The following is a 19,760-nucleotide window of genomic DNA, read 5'->3' on the forward strand; positions in this document are numbered from 1 at the left end:
TGAGCTCGAAGACTATATTAGATTAAGAGTCCTTTGAGTGACTCAGAGAATGGAGATGGCATCGGCTTACTGAAGAATTGAACGAATCCCAGTGCAATTGCCAGGTATCCAAATCTCAGTAGACTTGCTGTTGAGGTAATCAAAATCAGTATTGCTGCATCAAATGCATCCAGTGAAAAGGCGGTCAGTTTGTGTGGGAATACTATTTACAAAAAAAGATCCTTACTCCCAGCTGACAGCTTAGATGCTTTAGTTGTAGTGAAAAGTTCTGGTGACGATGTTTTCAAGTGAGGTCAGGCTGATTTTGTCATCATTTCTTTTTGTGTCAGTCTGTATATCTTAACGATGACCGTGTTGCAATTCTTAAAGACAATTTCAGTTATCATCTGTCTGTTTGCAGTATGTAAACTACTCTTATTTTGTAAGTTCATCATGCCTTCAGCTTCTGTTGATGTTTATTTTTCCAGAAATCAGATATGGTAGTATGATATTTCCCGCTGCTCATAGTAACATGGATAATGAAGCAATTTTTGAAAACAGGATTATTTTCGGACTCGGATACTGAAATATGCGATTGCAACAGGATCAGGATTGGATCAGGATTATGATATCATGAAACAGGATTGGATCAGGATCCCAAAAAACCATGATCCGTACATCTCTAGAGGTTAGGGGTTAGGTTTAGGGTTAGGATTAGCGTTAGGGTTAGGATTAGGTTAGGATTAGGATCAGGGTTAGGATTAGGGTTAGGTTAAGATTAGGGTTAGGTTAGGATTAGGGTTAGGATTAGGGTTAGATTAGGATGAGAGTTAGGTAAGGACTAGGGTTAGGGTTCAGGTTAGGTAATGGTATTGTAACTGTTATTGTTACTCTGGCCCTGGCCGAATTTACCGACGGCCGAGGGCCGAATTCGTCGGGCCGAATTTACCTTGGGCCGAGTTTACTGGAAATCATAGCTCAGTGGTCTGTGGTCTTGAAATTCAGATCAGACCAGAAAGTTGTCATGAGAGCAAAAGACGTTAGACGTAAATAGCTGATTGAGGCAATTTTTGATGCATTTCGTTTTTGTGGTCATGCTTTAAGACTAATTTTGCGAATCATGGAACATCATCTCATCAGTAGTCGACTTGTCATGAGATATGATATTCTATTTCGCCTGCACCATCGAGATGCTTTGACGACGGTGATGCGTTACGACCGTATGGTCACGTAGTCTGCACCCCCCTTTTTTCTCCTAGCAGGATAGTTGCAGATACCAATTTTCTAGACTCGTATGGTCTGACCCGGCCGGGGATCGAACCCACGATCTACCGATCGAGAAGCCGGACGCATCATCATTACACTATCTCGGGATGAGCACAGTCAGCACACACACAAGATGTAACCGGGATGTAGGCCATCCGCCCATAAGTGTCACTGAAAGAGCTTTAAATTGGCTGCTTTTCAAGCGTTACAAATTTCAGGAATTCTGTGTGCTGGTGTAATATGTCTCGACTCAAAATGCCTTACATGGAAGGGCTCATAGACCAGTGGTTCCCAAACTTCGTTTTCACCTTTCCCTGGCTAGTATGAGTCAAGCATGAGTCACTTGTATATCAATCAAATGGACAGAATGCTCTAACAATTTCTCCTCACAATTGACCTATTCGTGATTGTCGTCCCCTGTCAATGATGGAGATACCGCCCACCACTGGTCCAGACAATGGGTCGTATTTCTTGTAGAGCCTATATCTTTTTAATCTTTATGCAAACTATGAATTTGTTATTCTTTAGATCAGTGGTTCTCAACCGCCGGTCCAGGGCATGTTTCCTTCTGGTCCACCAAATTTATTAGAATTTCATATTTCAATTCCAAAATGCAAGGAGTTACGCACTTGTCCATTAATTAGAGAAACAAAACATCGAATTTTACATTTAGTTTAAAGTGCGCAACATTTATTGGTATGGTGTCATGATGGATAGTTCATGGTCTTCTTTAGGAATATGTCGCAATGTTATAAAAAACTCTTTAAAAGTAACTTGATTCCGATAAGTTAAATTTTGACAATGTCAGTCAGCGACAATTGGCAATATAATCGAGGCTATAGCGAAGTCGCGTTTCTTTCAAAGGATGCTGAAAAGTGACATCAGTTTAGTTGTCTTTAACAGGACTTCGCCTTGCAGAAACTTCAATAGTAGTAACGGTAACACAAATAAATATCTAGTATCAAAAGGCATCAATGAAGGAAATTCAATATTTTATCAAGTTGCGTGCGTTTGTCGTATTTAAATTAGGGTGAATTTTGGTTTTGAAGGTCCAAAACACTTGTTCTGAAGTTTTACCAGTGCATGAGGTACAAGAATGGCTGAGAACAACTGCTTTAGAATATTCAAGAATGGATTTATGTTGCAGTTTTCTTTTAATTTCGTTAAATTGACACCAATGACTGATAATGACAGTGCACAGGAAGATGAACTCTTAGCACTCGGCAGTATATTCGATGAAGGAATAGTGACAATCGACCAAACTGCCAAGGAAAAGAATTCATTACGATCGGGATGCCTTACTATTTCTCCCGATATTCCCAATCCACCGTTGAAGTTGATTTGCAAATACTTGAAGCAAAGCGCTGAAACTATTTCGGAAAATAGCGAAAACCATATTACTGAGAATGTATCGTACTTGCCGCCGATATGCCTGAGATTTATTCTACCACAGAATTATCCTTCAAGCGGTCCGCCACAGTACACGTTGACTAGCATATGGCTGGATAGATTGAGGCTTTCTTTAATCGCCAATAAGCTCGATTCGGTATGGGAAGAACACCAAGGTCAAGAGATTCTGTACACTTGGGTACAGATCATTAAAGAAGATGTGTTAGAGTTTCTGAATTTAGACAGCGAAGTGTCAATTCGTCAAGCTGATTTCATTGAAAATAGCAGCGCTGAAAACCTGGATCAGCGCGTGATGCAAGATATTGGTCGGTTTTCTGACATCTTACCGGCGATTCAGGATTACGATAACGCAAGACAAAAAGAAGTGTTTGAGAACACTCCGTTTCCGTGCGATATATGTTTTTCAGAAAAATACGGTAAAAATTGCGTCAAATTCAAAGGTTGCGGTCATATATACTGCGACAGTTGCCTAAAATCCTATTTTGACGTCCATATCAAAGACGGTAACATGAAATCTTTGGTGTGTCCTGAGCCGGGTTGTGAGTCCCAAGCTCTACCTTTTCAGATAAAAAACCTCGTGTCTGAAGAGGACTTTAAGCGCTACGAATCCATTTTACTCCAAACCACTCTCGACACAATGTCAGACGTAATGTACTGCCCCCGAAAATTCTGTCAAAGTCCAGTACTCATAGAAGAAGATGAGACCATGGGCATGTGTGCAGTATGCCATTATTCGTTTTGCACTTACTGCAAACTCGCTTATCACGGCGTGGAGCCTTGCAAGTTGAAGCTGAAAAAACTCACGGTAATCTGCGAGCAATATCAAAACGGCGATGACTCGATCAGGAAAGAATTGGAAGGAAAATATGGCGCAAAAGTACTACGTGAAACGATGGAAAATATCGAAAGCGAACGATGGGTGGCTGCGAACTCAAAACCTTGTCCCGATTGTGGTGCGGCTATTGAGAAGCAAAGCGGCTGCAACAAAATGACTTGTTACAAGTGTAAATGTTATTTCTGCTGGCTGTGCGTGCATAGATTAAGCAAGGCGAATCCTTATACTCATTTTAATACCTTTAATAGCAAATGTTATAATAAGTTGTTCGACGGTGTTGATGTTGATGAAGAATTTATGGATGTAATGTATTGGTAATATATACTCATTTTAATACCTCTAATTGCAAATAATACTATAAATAAGTTGTTCGATGCAGACTTGGACTACTAGAACATTTTCAAGTTTTCAAAATTCGATTAGAACTTTTGCTACTGTTTATTCCATTGTTCCAAATTAGACTGGAATTAGAATTGTAGCTAGTTTTTTTCCAAATTGGATATATTATAATTAATATTACTAAATTTGCGATAACTTGGACATTGAATCAAGTTCAGTTCATATCAAATCACAGTTCATTTTGTTGAGCTCGTTTTGCATTATACAGTTCACCTGTGGCATTTACGGCAAAACCAGAAGTTAGATCAGAATTAAGGGGACTAACAAGTCAAAATTTAGAAAAAATATAGAAATTTTCAATTTTTTTCCTTGGCTTGAAACATCAACATAGTATCCTACTTATACTCTTACCTCATGACCTTATCTCACCCAAAACATAGCTATAAACTTCATAATTTCGATTTTCATCTGCACCGGTTTAGTAGGCCTATCTTTTATTACTGGTAACATTTTTCTCCATTGTAAAATTTTGTTGAACAGCTTCGTGGTAAATCAAAAATTTGTATGACATATATCTCGTATATTATTCACTCAGGTTTTTTTTTGAAAAGCTGACATCGAGACCTATGTTATGCTAAGAGTCGTTTGGCCTAGGTCTACCTTGCTCTGAATTACAGAGCTTCACAGAAAACTTCTTGAAAAAATGACCTGAAATTTGAAATTTCGAAATGAAATTTTTCCAAGAGGGGTTACACATATTCCTAGTCCTAGTACTTCCTAAAGAAAGCGTTAGAGTGAAAAAAGGGCATCACAATTTTAAAATTTTGCATTTCCCGTGTCGGTGCATTTTTCTCCTTCAAATCCACAAACTGCAGGGTAGAACAATTTTTTTGTATATAGCATAGCGACTGAAAATTTCATGGTGATGGGGGTGGCCATCTGATAGTCAAGTTTTTGACTTGCTAGTCCCATTAAAATGAGAGCATAAAAAGAAACAGTTCACAAATTATACAAGAATTAGAATTAGCCTACAGTCAACTAACATTTTACCACCTCATGAAGAATTTATGAATGTAATGTGTCGGCAATTTATCAAATGTTGTAGCACTTACACTGAACTGATCAGCAATGTAGAACTATTGACTGCCAATGAATTAAAACTCGATCTCAAGGATAATGTATGCACTTGTTATTATTCAAATATAGTATATTATGTGATGCGACCTCGAATAAATTTCCTCATCATTCACCGCTACTTCAATATATCTGGAGTTGAAAGTTTATGATGGCTAGAGACCAGGTTGAACATTTTTATAGTTTGTGCATTTTCAGAATATGTTCCATCTCATTCCTTGATTACCTGTATTCATATGTAATGTACAAATGCCACAAACCTCAATAAGGTCAGGGGTTTGAAAGTGTGATATCTTGTTAAATTAAACCGATATATATCCTCGCTAACCTGGCGAACCCTAACGCAATCTGTGAGCCTTAGGCGAACTCTTAAGTATTTGCCTGCTCACCAAAATATAAATCTACCACAAAACATTACTATGGAAGATTTGAGAGTTTCTTGGAGGTACCGAACTTGCATGCATCAGAAATAGTGTTATAAGAACAAACACATTAAAACATGATTTTCATACGAAACAAAAAGATCAAGACTATTCACTGCAAATCAGTGCGACTTCTGTCGATTGTTGGTGGTTATGCGTCTTGACCTCCAGCGAACCCCTGAGACTGGCACGGTGAAAACATGAGGTTTCTACGCACCCCTGTACCCAGTTACGTACCACTGCTATAAGTGAATAGCTTTATAGCTGGTCCCTAATTTATTCAAATTGTCTTGAACACAACAGCACTATTTACGGTTACAAAGGTCGCACTATATCTTGCATTACGTCTGTATACATTAGGGCTTGTTCAAAAATTACTGCCAGTGGGAAATTCTTTAATCATGAGTTAATAGTATTTATGGTGGGTCCATAAATACTATTGTCCATAAATACTATTATCTGAAATTCGAAATTTTGAACCTCAGCAACTTCGCTTCTACTGGTTGGAATTGAGCCAAATTTGCTATACGTCGTTGTTTTAGCCATCCTAACAATTTTATCTAACAGCCAGTATAATTTGAGCAAAAATTAGTTTTTCAACAACCCTAATACACGTATCTGACAATACTATTTGTTAATAATCTGGTAACGTTTCTCATAGATGTTGTATTAAAACGACACAATATTAATTCAAAATTACTACAATCAATCATCTTCTTCATTACCAACATCAAAAAATAGCGCCTCTTCACAACATAAAACTGAAGCTTCCTTGATAATCGGCGGATGTTTTGGGTTTTGTTCAGTCCGAACCACGTTCATCGTTTGGACGATATTTTCGACAATATGGTCGACTGGTTGTTCAACTAGTCCTACGACTACGCTACATTTTGTGTTTTCCGGAGTTTGATTATGTATTAGTAATCCGTCGCGTAATCGCATCATTTCACTGACGACGTCTGTCGTCAATCCTTTTTTCTTTGAAGGCGCGAGTTTTCCCATTATTTTGACGAGTTCCACGTTTTTATCTAGCACCGTTTTCTTGAATTCTTGAGTAGAAACGTACGCATCGCAAATTTCCTTTGCAAAGATCAATTTTTGAATAGCGTCATGCCCACCAGTTAGAAACGCTCCGTTGTCGTTACATGACTTAATTTCATCCGCATCTTCTGTGAAAACACACACTTTGTTTGTGTGAGCAAAGTTGTGTACGGGTTCTTCGATATGCCAAAAGCTTTGAAACTTTCCTCTGCCTTTAGGTGCTAGATGTAACGACAAATTTAAAACCACAGGCGAGGTATTGTCGGCTAAATCCAATTCCATGTATCTTTTCAACGCGGACACTGCCGCTTCAAGTTGGTATACAGTTGGTTCATATAAATCCTGCAAGTACACATCGTCGGCAGGATTTTTCAGCTTTTTCACATCCTTTCGTTTTACCTTCTGCTGTTTTGGCTTGGCGAAAGCGCCAAATTTGACGCTACTTGTGTGGATGTTGTGAGACGTTAACTTCGTCCAAGCAAGGTGCGTGTGCCTTGACGATCCGGGTTCACGAGAATATCCTTTTACTGTAGTCCTTGAAATGTTCATTGCGTAATGTACAAAACAGCGAGACGCCATTTTTCTGTAAGACTTGATACACCAAGTTTACCTGGGATGGAATTACACTTAAGTTCACCTGAGATGGAATTATATATAGGACTGTTACAACTACACAGCTTACTGGTATGCAAGTGTACTGTACACACAGGACAGTCACATGATTGATTCAATAATATCTATAGGCTCTTCCTTGCCATCTGATTCGCATATAAGCGGTATCTTAAAAAAACTATAGAAGTGGGCTAGGAAGTGAGCCTAGAAGTCGGCAGCTACGGAATCATAATAAAGAATATCGACCTGGAATAAATGACCATTGCAGTCGAAAACACCATGAATACCACAAACAACACTACATATTGACTTTGAATCCGCAACTAGTACATAGAGAATTGAAAGAACATGTTATATCAACAAAACAATCCTAATTGGTGAAACCTGAAACATTTGATATGCGATATTGGCACATCTCTTTACACAGGCCTTTTATCGGTCAAATGAAATAAAGTTTGGTAAGTTCCTGGTCAGTGCATGGCTTGATCTCTGGTTAATAGAAGCCTACTATACTATCACATGCAGGGATACAGCCCTGATCGAAGAAGCCGAACGATATAATTATTGTGAATTTTAGACTTTGTTTACCAGAAGAGTGGCTGAGCGATTAAAGATGATATCCAACGGCCAAGTCTTCAACATACCTGAATCCCAATATACCTATCGTAATAATGCACTCACACTTTGGCAGTTTGATATTGCAAGTCTTTGGACGCCTGTATAGAATCGGTGTCCTGTGCTCACACAATTTCAATTACTTCAACTTGGAGAATCATCGCTGCATTTCGCTATCGCGCGGCATCATTCCATCAAGACCAGTTTCATTTAAATTCTGCGCTCCGGAAACCAGCACTAGGATTGCTAGAAATACTACAACGTTCGAGATTCGATTCGATACCAAATCCAGCCTCAGCGAAGCGAAACCGACATCTTTGCCCAGTGGCCAGTGGGGAGGGGGACATCCACAGCGAGTCCCGGACACATGTGACATGCTTACATTACATGACTACTTAAATAGTGTCACTAAAAATAAATTAACCTCATGGACTACCTCAGGGACCCAACAGAGTCATTTAAAAATATTTTCTCGATAAATACACAATCATCATCATTGGTTTATTAGCAATTTTATCAGTTCAATACACCACAAAAATGCGATACAATGAAAAGACAGGAAGATGTCGAAGCGACAAGGAGTAGTCTATGGAATCTGACACCCACCTTGGCCTAGGCGATGTAAAGAGGAGGCATGCACACTGAATGAAAGTAAAGAAGATAGTATAGAAAAAGAATGCGACAAGAAATCGGGCGGCATGTCATGGGAAGCGAGATCGATAGGTCAGTCGTGGTCCGGTAATCTTGAGGATGGACTGTATTTATTCAGTAGTAATTGCTTGTATTTCGACTTGAATGTGGACATGCTCGTCGACTGTCGGATGACCGGCGGGTTTTTGTCATGAATTATACTGACTTCAAGGAGTATATACTTCAAGTTGTTTCGACACCTTCCTATCATCTTTTTTTTTGAAATGATGACAATGAAAAAAAACATATACTCATACACACTGAGTTATATAAACACGCACATCGCACAGTCTCGCACGCGCCGGGTCGGGGATCTCCGTGGTCATTTGTGCAATAATCCGTATCGGCGACGAAAACGTGCTTTTATGAAAATTTGTTTTTGTTGATAACGTCGACGCTTTCTGTTGCAGAGCTGGTGATTGGTCCCGAGTTAAGTAAAAGTGCGTTGAAATTTTATCCCATTCCAAGTAAGTAAAAAAGATCAAGTACAAAGCATGTTTGAGTGCATGCAGTTTATTCCAAACATGCCTATTCTCATCTTGCATACATGCGGTCGGCATATTAATCGTTTATGAATGTCAGGCCAGATTAAATAAGAATTTGAATAGTGCAGCAAAAATGTTAATAGGATCACGGCAAATATACCCTGGGCATGAGCTGACAACTGAATTCTATGACTTGAACGTCGATCGTTCAGAGCAGAATTATATGGAGGACAAATCCAAAATCATATATACACAGTGTTTTCAGAGGCGTTTTTTATGCTCAAATATATGTTTTATTATCATTGAGTGTTATTGTGACGGTGATCGTCATTGTTTCCATTTTTGAAGATTGCCATTTGCTATACAATTGAATAATGTATTTATATTGAAATAAATTAGTATTTGTTTTAACCCCTCCAAATAAACTTGTCATCCCGTATTGCGATTTCCTAACTGCCTTCGCTTTAGCTTGGGTTTAGAGATTATTTAAATTTATGTGAAAAGGAACCGAAGTTATAGTAAAAAGATTTGGATTTACGAAAATATCATTTTTGAGTTTCATTGATAAGCTATGTGTAGTAGCAGACAACATTACCCGCTTTACCGGCCTTCGCCAGGGCACAATACTTACGATAAGAATTCAAAAATGTTTCTGATACGTTTGGCTAGCAGCCGTCACTATATAGTTACTATCCACCCAATGATTACAAATCATGAGGGAATGTAATAATGACTATATATGTATGTATGGAGGTATGGTGCATATAGATTTGGAGGCCTTTTGCACATAGGCAGTGTTGTTTTAACATATGCCAAAAACAGCTTATTTTTTTTGGCATTTCAAAATTCTTAATTTTAGCATTTGGTTCCCGAAATGCCAAAAATACCACGGCCTGCTGATAACTCATGAAATTGTCAGTTGCCTGAAAAACGGTGTGAAACGAATATATACCTTGTGTCTTGCTTCCAACCCGCGTAAGCAAAATTACTAGAGTGGAAAATTTTTGGATCTGAAAAAATACAATTGTATAGTATATTCATTTTAATGTGAATACTGAATAGACTATTCAATTGTATATTGAAGTTCTTTACCTCCAAGACAGAGGCTCTTCAGGTTTGGAAAAATAGTATTTGCGGTGACCGGTGAGAAAGTCTGCGCTCAAACAAATCGAAAACTTCTCTCACCACTCACCACCACTTCTCTCACCACCAATTCCACTCTGGAGTAGGGCAAGTTTTTGCAACTTTTTTTTACAGCTTCCGGCAGCTTCCTAAATACTCGTAAGATAGGCTACGTAGAATGCCGTTTTAAGCTGTTTGAAGGAATCTTATAGTGCAACTTTTTGCAACTTTTGTCCATTTTTTTCATGTAACTTTTTGCCACATTTGGAACTTTCCCGATTTTTCATGAAAGTATTTTCGATTTTGGTGAAATACATGGCCAAATTCGGAGTAGGGGTTAAACCCGCTCAGAGGCCAAACGCCGAGCGGCGGCCGAATGTCTATACGGCGTTTGGCGTCTGGTTTTCCGAGACGCCAAGTAGCTATGCGGCGTTTGGCGTCTGTTATGTTCAGACGCCGAGTAGCTATACGGCGTTTGGCGTCTGATATCGTGAGACGCCGAGTAGCTATACGGCGTTTGGCGTCTGATATGGTGAGACGCCGAGTAGCTATACGGCGTTTGGCGTCTGCTATGTTCAGACGCCGAGTAGCTATACGGCGTTCGGCGTCTGGTATGTTGAGTAGCTAATAGCTATACGGCGTTCGGTGTCTCGGTAAACTGAGCAGAGGCTAAATCCTTTCATGGCGCGACTATTGAGTTCTCGCAACTACATGATACCGAAGATTGCATATTGTTACATTTTTTTCATAATAGCGTTGGCAGAATCCCAAATGATTGTATGCTCAGATTCAAAAAAGACCTACTTGATCACCTCCTGTCGTTATACTACTTACTCGACTCACAATTGTTTTGCTGACCTGAGTTATTTTCTTTAAAATGGATTTACTCATTCTATGGCTTATTCAAGAATAGTATATCAGGACTGATAAATGAAAAATAGGCCCTAAACCTGCCTTTTATCTGTTACAATAAACATGTTCAGAGTGGGAAAAATGAACATATGAATTATCCGAGGCCTTCGATATCACCCCCGAGAGTTCCACAGAAGTGACCTGAAGCTGAACTGGATGGGGGAACATTAAACACCATGACTTGGACTCAACTCAGTGCTCTCGGAATTGACTCGGTGGTGAATTGAAAATGACTCGAGTCAAATTGACTTGGTTACAACCCTGTCACCACCCCATATCAGTGTTGGGATGACTCGCTAAAATGACTTGACTTGACTCGAGTGAGTCAAAATGTGCAATGACTATTGACTCGAAGGTAGTGACTTGAACCCAACCCTTTATTTGTACACTTGCAATGAATTTCAGACCCAAGTCTGTAGATACAGTATGTAATGAAACCACAATAAGAAATATGCAACGAATACCACAGTAAAAATTATCAAGAAACAAGCAACAAAACCACAGTAAAAGTCACAAAGAAATAAGCAGTGGAACCACAGTAGAAGTCACAGAAAAATAAGCAATGGAACCACAGCAAACGTCATTGAGAAATCAGCAGTGGAACCATACTAAAAGTGACCGAGATATAAGCAATGAAACCACAGTAAAAATCATTATGAAACAAGCAACGTAATCACAGTAAAAGTCATTAGTAAATACGCAACGAAACCACAGTAAAATGTCCCCAATAAATATATCAACATCAGAATTTACATCTGGGTACATAGCATACAATAAAAATCAGGCTCAGGTATCTGCTGTCCCGGCCAACAGTGCTCGTGCGTCCATCGACCACAGCCGTCACACGCATCCTGGAAACAAGTTGGAATCAATATACCTAACAAATGTAATCTCGTAATTGCTTGGGAAAGATGTGGTACTGATGGATCAGGGTTGTAATGACTCGACTCGAGTCACGATTTTTTGATGACTCGACTTGACTCGAGTCATTTTTTTAAAATACGGAAATGACTCGACTCGAGTCAATCTGCGTATTGACTCGACTTGGACTCGAGTCATTGCTCATGACTCGAACCAAGTCATATGACTCGAGACTCAGACGGCAAGATCGACATTTCATTGTGATTTCAAAGAATAGTAAAGTAACCACCGTATTGGGATTTCGTATATTGGTACTGGTACTTGAAAATGCGACCAGAAACGGTTAAATGTGAGGAAAATTGGTATATTATGAATACGAACCATTCGATATCACCAAATAGAGTCATAAAAGTGGGTCTAACATGACCTTAACTGGAAACTGAGCAGTCAACACAATGACTTGGACTCGGACTCGAGTCATAACACCATGACTCGGACTCGAACCTCTGCTCGATGACTTGGACTCGGACTTGACTCGGTGGTAAATTGAAAATGACTCGACTTGACTCGAGTCAAAACTATAAAAGTGAGATTGACTTGTGACTCGCAGCCTTGTGACTTGGTTACAACCCTGCGATGGATCAAAAATTGCAAAATGATCTCTGGCCCTCAAATCTTCAGCCGAGAATATATCTTTTGCTGGCACAACACTTTGATCCAAGCTCTACGTACATGAATATCCACTTTTTCAAAAAATATTCATGAACGTTCAAAATTTGTTGCTCGAACGCATGATTGGTCCCCACTCGGTAGGTCCTAAGGCACACGAGTGACACAACCATGGGACCTGGGACCACCTTCAAGAATAAAATAGATTAGTTGATTATATCAACTCAAATGTTGGAGTAAAATCATGTTTCGATTTACGCCCAAAACAACAAAATTATTGGCACATACATATTACCCGTAAATCGACATTTTGACTTTCAATTACCTCGTTATAGCGATAAAGCACCACAGGAAACTATGATTTGCAGCCTCTATATGTGTAGGCGTGTTTCTGTTGTTAAGTGATTAGTTGATTCAAACATTTTGCTTGATTTGGTTATGGTACCATAGGCCCCCCACCCTATAAATATGGTAATTGAATTGAAAATAGTCAACTCGAGGATGGTATTGAATTAAAAAAGATGTGACATTATATACCATGATACAAGCCCTACACTTCACATTAAAAATAACGGCTGGTTTGTTAGTGTGAAAGATTCTGCCAGAATGCATTTGTAGACAAATTCGCGTACTGTAATCATAGGATTATCTCAGATAATTTTTCAAGTATTTTCGGTCCCACTGTCTCATCGGTACCACATCTCCCCTACCCATTTCATGTTTTTTTGGGTTTTGACCACTGCATTCAATGCAATAATCTCCCAATTCTTATTCATCTGCATGCAAAACATACTACGTATTTAAAATGGTTTTAATCCAACATTGACTAACATACCCGTCGCATCAAGTAAGATTTGACAAAACTGCTGGCGGTAGCTTTCGCAAGCTCGTCGAGAATGATCAAAATCCAGGTTCGCATCGGGTAGAGTTCGGCGGCCTATTACGTGAAAGTAGATTGCAAATCAATTTTCTCAAATCTCAATACGTGAACGCATCACAAACCTTCAAAGCAAGTACTCCACAATTTCATCCATCTTTTTGAACATCAATCCTGGTCTTTAACCTTGAACTTCTCACAACCGAAGATCATTTGGAGTATACTTGTGTAGAATTTTACGGAGAAATATGGAAACGAAATTTTAAGTGTGTCTTGAATACGATCTCAGTGACGCGAACTGTTGATTTACCACAGCATACGTGAAGTGGAGATACAAAGGATTTTGCAGCTGTTTCAGTATAGTCTAGAATCAATCACTAACTAACTATGGGCCTACTAGAAAACAATAAAATATCTTGTTACTACACGTCACATACTGTAATCTTCTTGCGGTAGTTAAGTTTCCAGCAACAAATCATGCAGTATCTGTAGTAACGTGACTGACGATCTGTCTAATACGAAACGTGTATGTTCTCAAGCAGCCAGATCTTCAGCGTCGACCCAGCACCGAAGCACACGCGATGTCGTCACTTAGTAGCGTACCGTGTACGGTACAGTCAGTGTACACTGTAGAGGTACACACGAAACAACCATCAAATCACTTGCCCACTGGCCAATGATATGACATGCTTAGATTTAGCTGCAGAAAACTCCTGTTCAAGCCTCAACCTTCAAATCAAACCCTATTCTCAACATACCAGATGCTGAACGCCGTATAGCTACTCGGCGTCTGAACTGACACCAAACGCCGTATAGCTAATCGGCGTCTGAACATAACAGACGCCAAACGCCGTATAGCTACTCGGCGTCTCAGAAAACCAGACGCCAAACGCCGTATAGCTACTCGGCGTCTCAGAAAACCAGACGCCAAACGCCGTATAGACATTCGGCCGCCGCGCGGCGTTTGGCGTCTGGCGTTTGGCCTCTGAGCGGGTTTAACCCCTGTTGCAAATTCGACTGAAACACCGTAAATCAGCACCGAAGTAACGCTTTTTATTTTGTGAGCTGAGCCAGAAAATTGACTTTTTTTTTAGTCAATCTGGGAAGTTGACCTTTTTTTTTAGTCAACTTAGCAAAATGTGGTCAAAATGCAACTTCTGACACTTTTTTCAAAAATAAATGCAGCTTTCCACGGATTTAACTGCAATAAAAACTTGCCCTAGTGATAACCAATAAATAATTCCCATGAACAAAATTTTTAACATTAAAATGAATTATTTTTCGCTTTAGGATTATGGACGTTAGGGTTGGAAGAGAGGTTGGGGTTAGGGTACCCTAAGATTAGGACTGGGTTGAGCGATACGATACTCCAGATCCATATCTCGGGTGATCCCAACATCCAAACCCTAACTTAATACCCGTCACTTCACCTCCAAGCTGAATCTTACGATATCCTAACCCCAACTACAGGCATGTAACCAGTATAGCATCAATTCATTGAGGTTAAGTACATGCGATTATGACAATTATACAATTATCGTGTTGAAGAATTTTCGTGTCTAATAGGTTTAACAGCGAGTCTTATTTCTCGTGAACAAATAAATACGCAATGCGCAAAACGCAACCTCGGTGACAATTTCCGCAAATATCAAAATGTTCAAAGTTCAAGTATGTTGTGGAATCTGTTCTATAATAGCACCGATTTCAGGTGATTCAGAGCTATATTTTCTTTTCATATCTCTAGCGTCAACACATAATACTTGATACCCGAATTCAATTACGCAAGTTAAAGTCTCTTACCTAAGATTGGACGTCACTCTTTGACCAGTATGACATAGCAATCGCTAATCAGTATACAACATATACATCCATAGGTGCTGAACTCAACTCTAATTTTCCCTAGGTATGCGAGATCGATGACGTCACAAAGGGGTGACGTCATTGTGCGCCAGAATTGGCAAATTAGCCGACTCGCAAGCGTTCAATATCATCTGGCACTTGTATAGCCTATGGTGACAAAATTACGATATGATTAAGCAGGCCGCGTAGCCAGCCGGCCGCTTGCTGAATTGATTGAATCCATTTCAAATTTACCAAGGTAGCATCAGTTTATTATAGTTAAGAACATGCACCAATGCCGATAATACAGCGATCGGATTAGCATCCTTGTGTAATATACTCGACACATCACGCTACGGTACCATAAGATTACCAACGCGTGCAATAGGGCTGTTCAAAAATAACTTTTTTTCCCGATTCAAGCCGTTCACCTCTTAAATCGTCAGGTTGCAGTAGAAAACCTTGCTCACCAAATTTCACTCGATTCCAACCAGTCAAGGCCTCCGCAGATCCAATAAAAAATTTTAATATATTATGGAAAATTGAAAAAAAAAAATTCCAAATTTTTCTGCCAACCCCATGAAATTGTTGAGCTGTCTTCAAAGACGTTGCAAAACAAATTTGAGTCAATTCCGACCAGTAGAGGCGGAGTTATGTGAGTTTTTCGTTGATAAATCGCGGATTATCCACCGATCAATGATAATCCGAGGATTATCACCGAAAAACTCACATAACTCCGCTTCTACTGGTCGGAATTGACTCAAATTTGTTTTGCAACGTCTTTGAAGACAGCTCAACAATTTCATGGGGTTGACAGAAAAATTCGAAATTTTTTTTTTTCAATTTTCATAGTAAATTAAAAATTTTAATTGGATCTGCGGAGGCCTTGATTGATTGGAATCGAGTGAAATTTGGTGAGCAAGGTTTTCTACTGCAACCTGACGATTTAAGAGGTGACCGGCTTGAATCGGGAAAAAAAAGTTATTTTTGAACAGCCCTAGCGTGCAACTGTGTAGTCAATTAGCGAGCTCGCAATCTCCGCAACATATTCGCCAACAATCGGGAGATTTCGATCACTCCGCCTCGAGAACAAACGAATACGCATCTTCGGCGACGGCTAATAAGGTTGCAGGAATTATTTTCCCAAATAGAAAGTCTGTTCTGGACTCTATTTATTAGTGACTTTGATTTCATAGGAGTTAGAAGTTTCAATATCAAGAGCCTGCAAGACATTTTCTGATCGTTCTGTTTTAGTATTAGCGTTAGTCAAAATCAATTACGCCGCTGTCTGTTCACGGTCAGTATGTATTTCAATCAATTCCGTCCATGTTCATTGTTCAATGTCTGAGCCAGTCTGACATCACAATCACAGAAGAAGCGAGAGTTCCGGCCGGCGCATAAGATATCATGTTCCTTCACAGCAGGAGATGACAATCGCAACATTTCGCGCATATAGAAATTGACATCTTTAGTATCGAGTTCTCGGTCTTGTTGCCTCGCGTTGCGTCTTCTGACCACTCGCGTTTGATCAAATATTCAGGCGCATAGCCGAGTTGTTATGGAGTGTGTTCTATAATGGAATCCGCATCGATTTCAGGTGGTTCAAACCTTTCTCAAAGCTCAAGCCTTGACTCGCATCTTCTGATGGTTATTGGTTATGTTTAAGTATTAGCGGAAATCAAGTACGCATGTACGCACAAGTCACACATTTTTGCGGACATTCGATGTCAGTAAGTTTCGTGATATCAATCTTTAATCACAACCGATAGATAGGAGCCAAAGCATGCTAGGCCGGAGACGCGATAGTTAGGCCGGCAATGATATACCTCGAACCACGCAGACGCAATTGTGTAGGCCAACGATGTTATCGTGCGCAGGCCAGTGATGGTATAGTGCGCACCGGGCCTATTGCAGATGCGATTCATCAAGCCAGCGGAACTAGACCTGACGGAGACGGGATAAATCAGGCCTGCGACGATTGCGCGCGGTAATCAATGACCTAATTTCGCAATCATCTCAGCGTCGAGATCGCGTTGCATTACATTGTGCACAAACGATTCTCGCAAATTGGAAACGCGCTTCCGGCTAATTGGCCGTGGCCGCGCGCAACACTGATAAAATACGGACAACTGAATTGCGGAGTTTTGTTAAGCGCCTGAACGTATTGCTGCCGGTTTACTTACGTGTTCAGCAGCACTACGAAACGCTTATTTCTAAATCGATCAATTCACCAGCCAGTCAGTAACAGACCAAACCGAATTCTGGGTATGCCTCATACCCAAAAAAATTCGTAGGTATGCGCGGCATACCTAGCATACCTGAGTTCAGCGCCTATGTATACATCTCAACGGTATTCTCTCTCAAACTATGGAGGAATAAGAGCGATAGCATGCGAGGCTTGTAGACGTGATCGTTCAGGTCAGCAATGATATTTTGCGCACCAAGCCTGTACGACCGATTTTTCAGGCTGTGTGCGCCAGGCCTATTGCAGATGCAATTGTCAAGTTCCAGCTGTGATATCGTGCACACCGTGACACCGAGCCTTTACAACGCGATTGCTCAGGCCAGTGAAAATATTGTGTGCACCAGGCCTATTGCAGAAGCGACTCCTCTGGCCTGCAGAGTTTATCGTTCGCACCAGGCCTGGTCCAGATGCGACTGCTCTGGCCTGCAGAGATCATCGTTCGCACCAGGCCTGGTCCACGTAATCAATCAGGCTGGCAACGGTAGCACGCGCTTGCAGCAATCAATTTAAAAACAATCACAGCGTCGCCGTTGTGCACACAGTCGATTCTCGCTAATTGGCAGCACGCAACACTGCTAATACGAATTACTGATTCGCAACCGAATATTGGAGATGAAACAGGGATTTCAAAAAGGAGGGGTTTCGACCCCCATCTGGCTACGCGCCTGCCCAACCGTAACCGGCCTCCAACTCTAAAATCTGTCACCCCAATTCCCCAACCCTAACATCCCTAATCCCAACGCAAAAAAATAATTTATTTGAACGTGTTCATGAAAACATTTATTGGTGATCATGGTGAACATTGTTCGATGTCTGACCACTATCGAAGAAGCGCTTGTAATTTTGTATATTGCACCCGCAGTTTACAGGCGTTTAAGAACTTATTTGTTGTACATTACTGAAGCATTGTGTTCGGCGCGATGGCAGCTGTTGACTCTGCGAGCGATTACGAGGAAGACCCGCATCTCGGCGGGTATATACCCGGTCAAAACACCGATGGAGGAGGATGCAACGATGCCAATTCGCATGCTGATGCACACGACTCTTTGCGTGATATTCGAGAGGCGTTCAAAGAAATAGCAAAAAAAGAACTAGAGAAAGCCTGGAAAGGACAACCAAACGACGGAGTAGGTCATCCGAAACCGAGTCACAAGAAATTTCAAGGCCGCAGAAAATGCGAACTGTGCATCGGTACGGAAAGTAAAACAGCCCATGACATCACCAATTGTTACGTATTTTTAAGCAAAACACCTAGGGAAAGAAAACTTCTGGCAGAAGCCAGAGATCTTTGCCTCAATTGCTTGCAACGCGGGCACAATCTGGTAAACTGCGAAGTGGAAGATCCATGCAGTGTTTTGCATTGCGGTCAAACCCACCATACAGTACTTCATGAAGCTTTCATACCGAAACCCCGTCCTGAGTACATCCCGAAAAATGCTTGTGAATTCATGGAACAATACCCGGTCAGGCTTGAGTTGTTACCTGTCACTGTACGACACGCGGATTCCTGCATTGTGGTCAACACTTACGCGTGGTTCGGCGGTCCTGTCAACACGACGATATGCTCGGAGCGTTTGCTGCGCAAGTTGAAAGTGAATCCTCCGCGGAAAGCGAAGCACATCCAAACTGCAAGCGGGTCCAAAATGGGCAACGGCCATGTCGTAACGCTCACGTTGCATGGTTTGAACATGAAAGAGAAATTTGAAATCGAAGGTGTGTACTCGTCACCTACAATGAACGTCATGGATGATCATATTCTTGATAACAAAACGGCTAAGTATTATTCGAAAATGTTTGACATCGAGCTTCCTGTTTTGGAGCATACCGACATGGACTTGCTGCTAGGGCTGGATATACTGCGTCAGTATCCGCGTTCATACGGAAACACCGCGTTCTCGGGGTGCCCTAACGTGTCTCTGACTCCGCTCGGATGGCTCGTGCATGGTGAAGACAGGCGCATGAAAGACACCAGATTCCGTTACATTTCGTATCACTGGATCACCGACTGCACGCAATCCGAATGCTGCAAGAAGAAGGATGACGGACCGCCCGACTTGCTCATACCGCATATGATGTGCTGAGATTTGTTCGACGCACATAACTTGCTTGAAGACGCTGGTATTCCTGTGCATTTGTGGACTTGCACGGTTGGCTTTGACATGAATTTGCACATAATTTGAAGACTTTGCTGTAATATCTTGCCGCTTATTCATTTTTCGTTCGTTTGCACGGTCAGCTTTGACATGAAATTGCACATAATTTGAAGACTCTGTATGCCTGCGTATTTGTGGATTGCACGATCAGCTGTATCATGAAATTGCACACAATTTCAATACTTTGCTGTAACATCTTGCCGCTTGATCATTTTTTGTTTGTTATCTACCACGCCAGACTTGAACCATTAGAT

At 40.7% G+C, this 19,760-nt stretch overlaps 2 protein-coding genes and 1 long non-coding RNA gene across 3 annotated transcripts; 1 reads left to right on the forward strand and 2 right to left on the reverse strand.

The window, feature by feature from the left end:
- The first annotated feature begins 741 nt into the window (after window positions 1-741).
- On the forward strand, window positions 742-3,834 carry LOC145437738 (E3 ubiquitin-protein ligase RNF14-like). The gene has a single exon (XM_080315023.1). The coding sequence runs from the start codon at window positions 2,342-2,344 to the stop codon at window positions 3,806-3,808; it is 1,467 nt and encodes a 488-aa protein (XP_080171149.1). The 5' UTR covers window positions 742-2,341; the 3' UTR covers window positions 3,809-3,834.
- A 2,202-nt stretch (window positions 3,835-6,036) lies between these two features.
- On the reverse strand, window positions 6,037-7,085 carry LOC145437739 (large ribosomal subunit protein uL1m-like). Its single transcript, XM_080315025.1, has one exon. The coding sequence runs from the start codon at window positions 7,003-7,005 to the stop codon at window positions 6,091-6,093; it is 915 nt and encodes a 304-aa protein (XP_080171151.1). The 5' UTR covers window positions 7,006-7,085; the 3' UTR covers window positions 6,037-6,090.
- Window positions 7,086-11,274: 4,189 nt separating this feature from the next.
- LOC145437740 (uncharacterized) lies at window positions 11,275-14,270 on the reverse strand. Its single transcript, XR_013914728.1, has 4 exons — window positions 14,149-14,270; window positions 13,395-14,064; window positions 13,228-13,329; window positions 11,275-11,713 (listed from the first exon to the last, which is right to left on the reverse strand). It is a non-coding gene; the product is annotated as an uncharacterized LOC145437740 (long non-coding RNA).
- Between the last annotated feature and the right edge of the window lie 5,490 nt (window positions 14,271-19,760).

Source organism: Botryllus schlosseri, chromosome 4, assembly GCF_051294905.1.
Source record: "Botryllus schlosseri isolate E-star chromosome 4, Bs_hap1, whole genome shotgun sequence".
Classification (NCBI taxonomy): Eukaryota; Metazoa; Chordata; class Ascidiacea; order Stolidobranchia; family Styelidae; genus Botryllus; species Botryllus schlosseri.

Coding starts and splice junctions, on each gene's coding strand:
- LOC145437739 (XM_080315025.1), bottom strand. CDS start 7,005: ATGGCGTCTCGCTGTTTTGTACATTACGCAATGAACATTTCAAGGACT.
- LOC145437738 (XM_080315023.1), top strand. CDS start 2,342: ATGGCTGAGAACAACTGCTTTAGAATATTCAAGAATGGATTTATGTTG.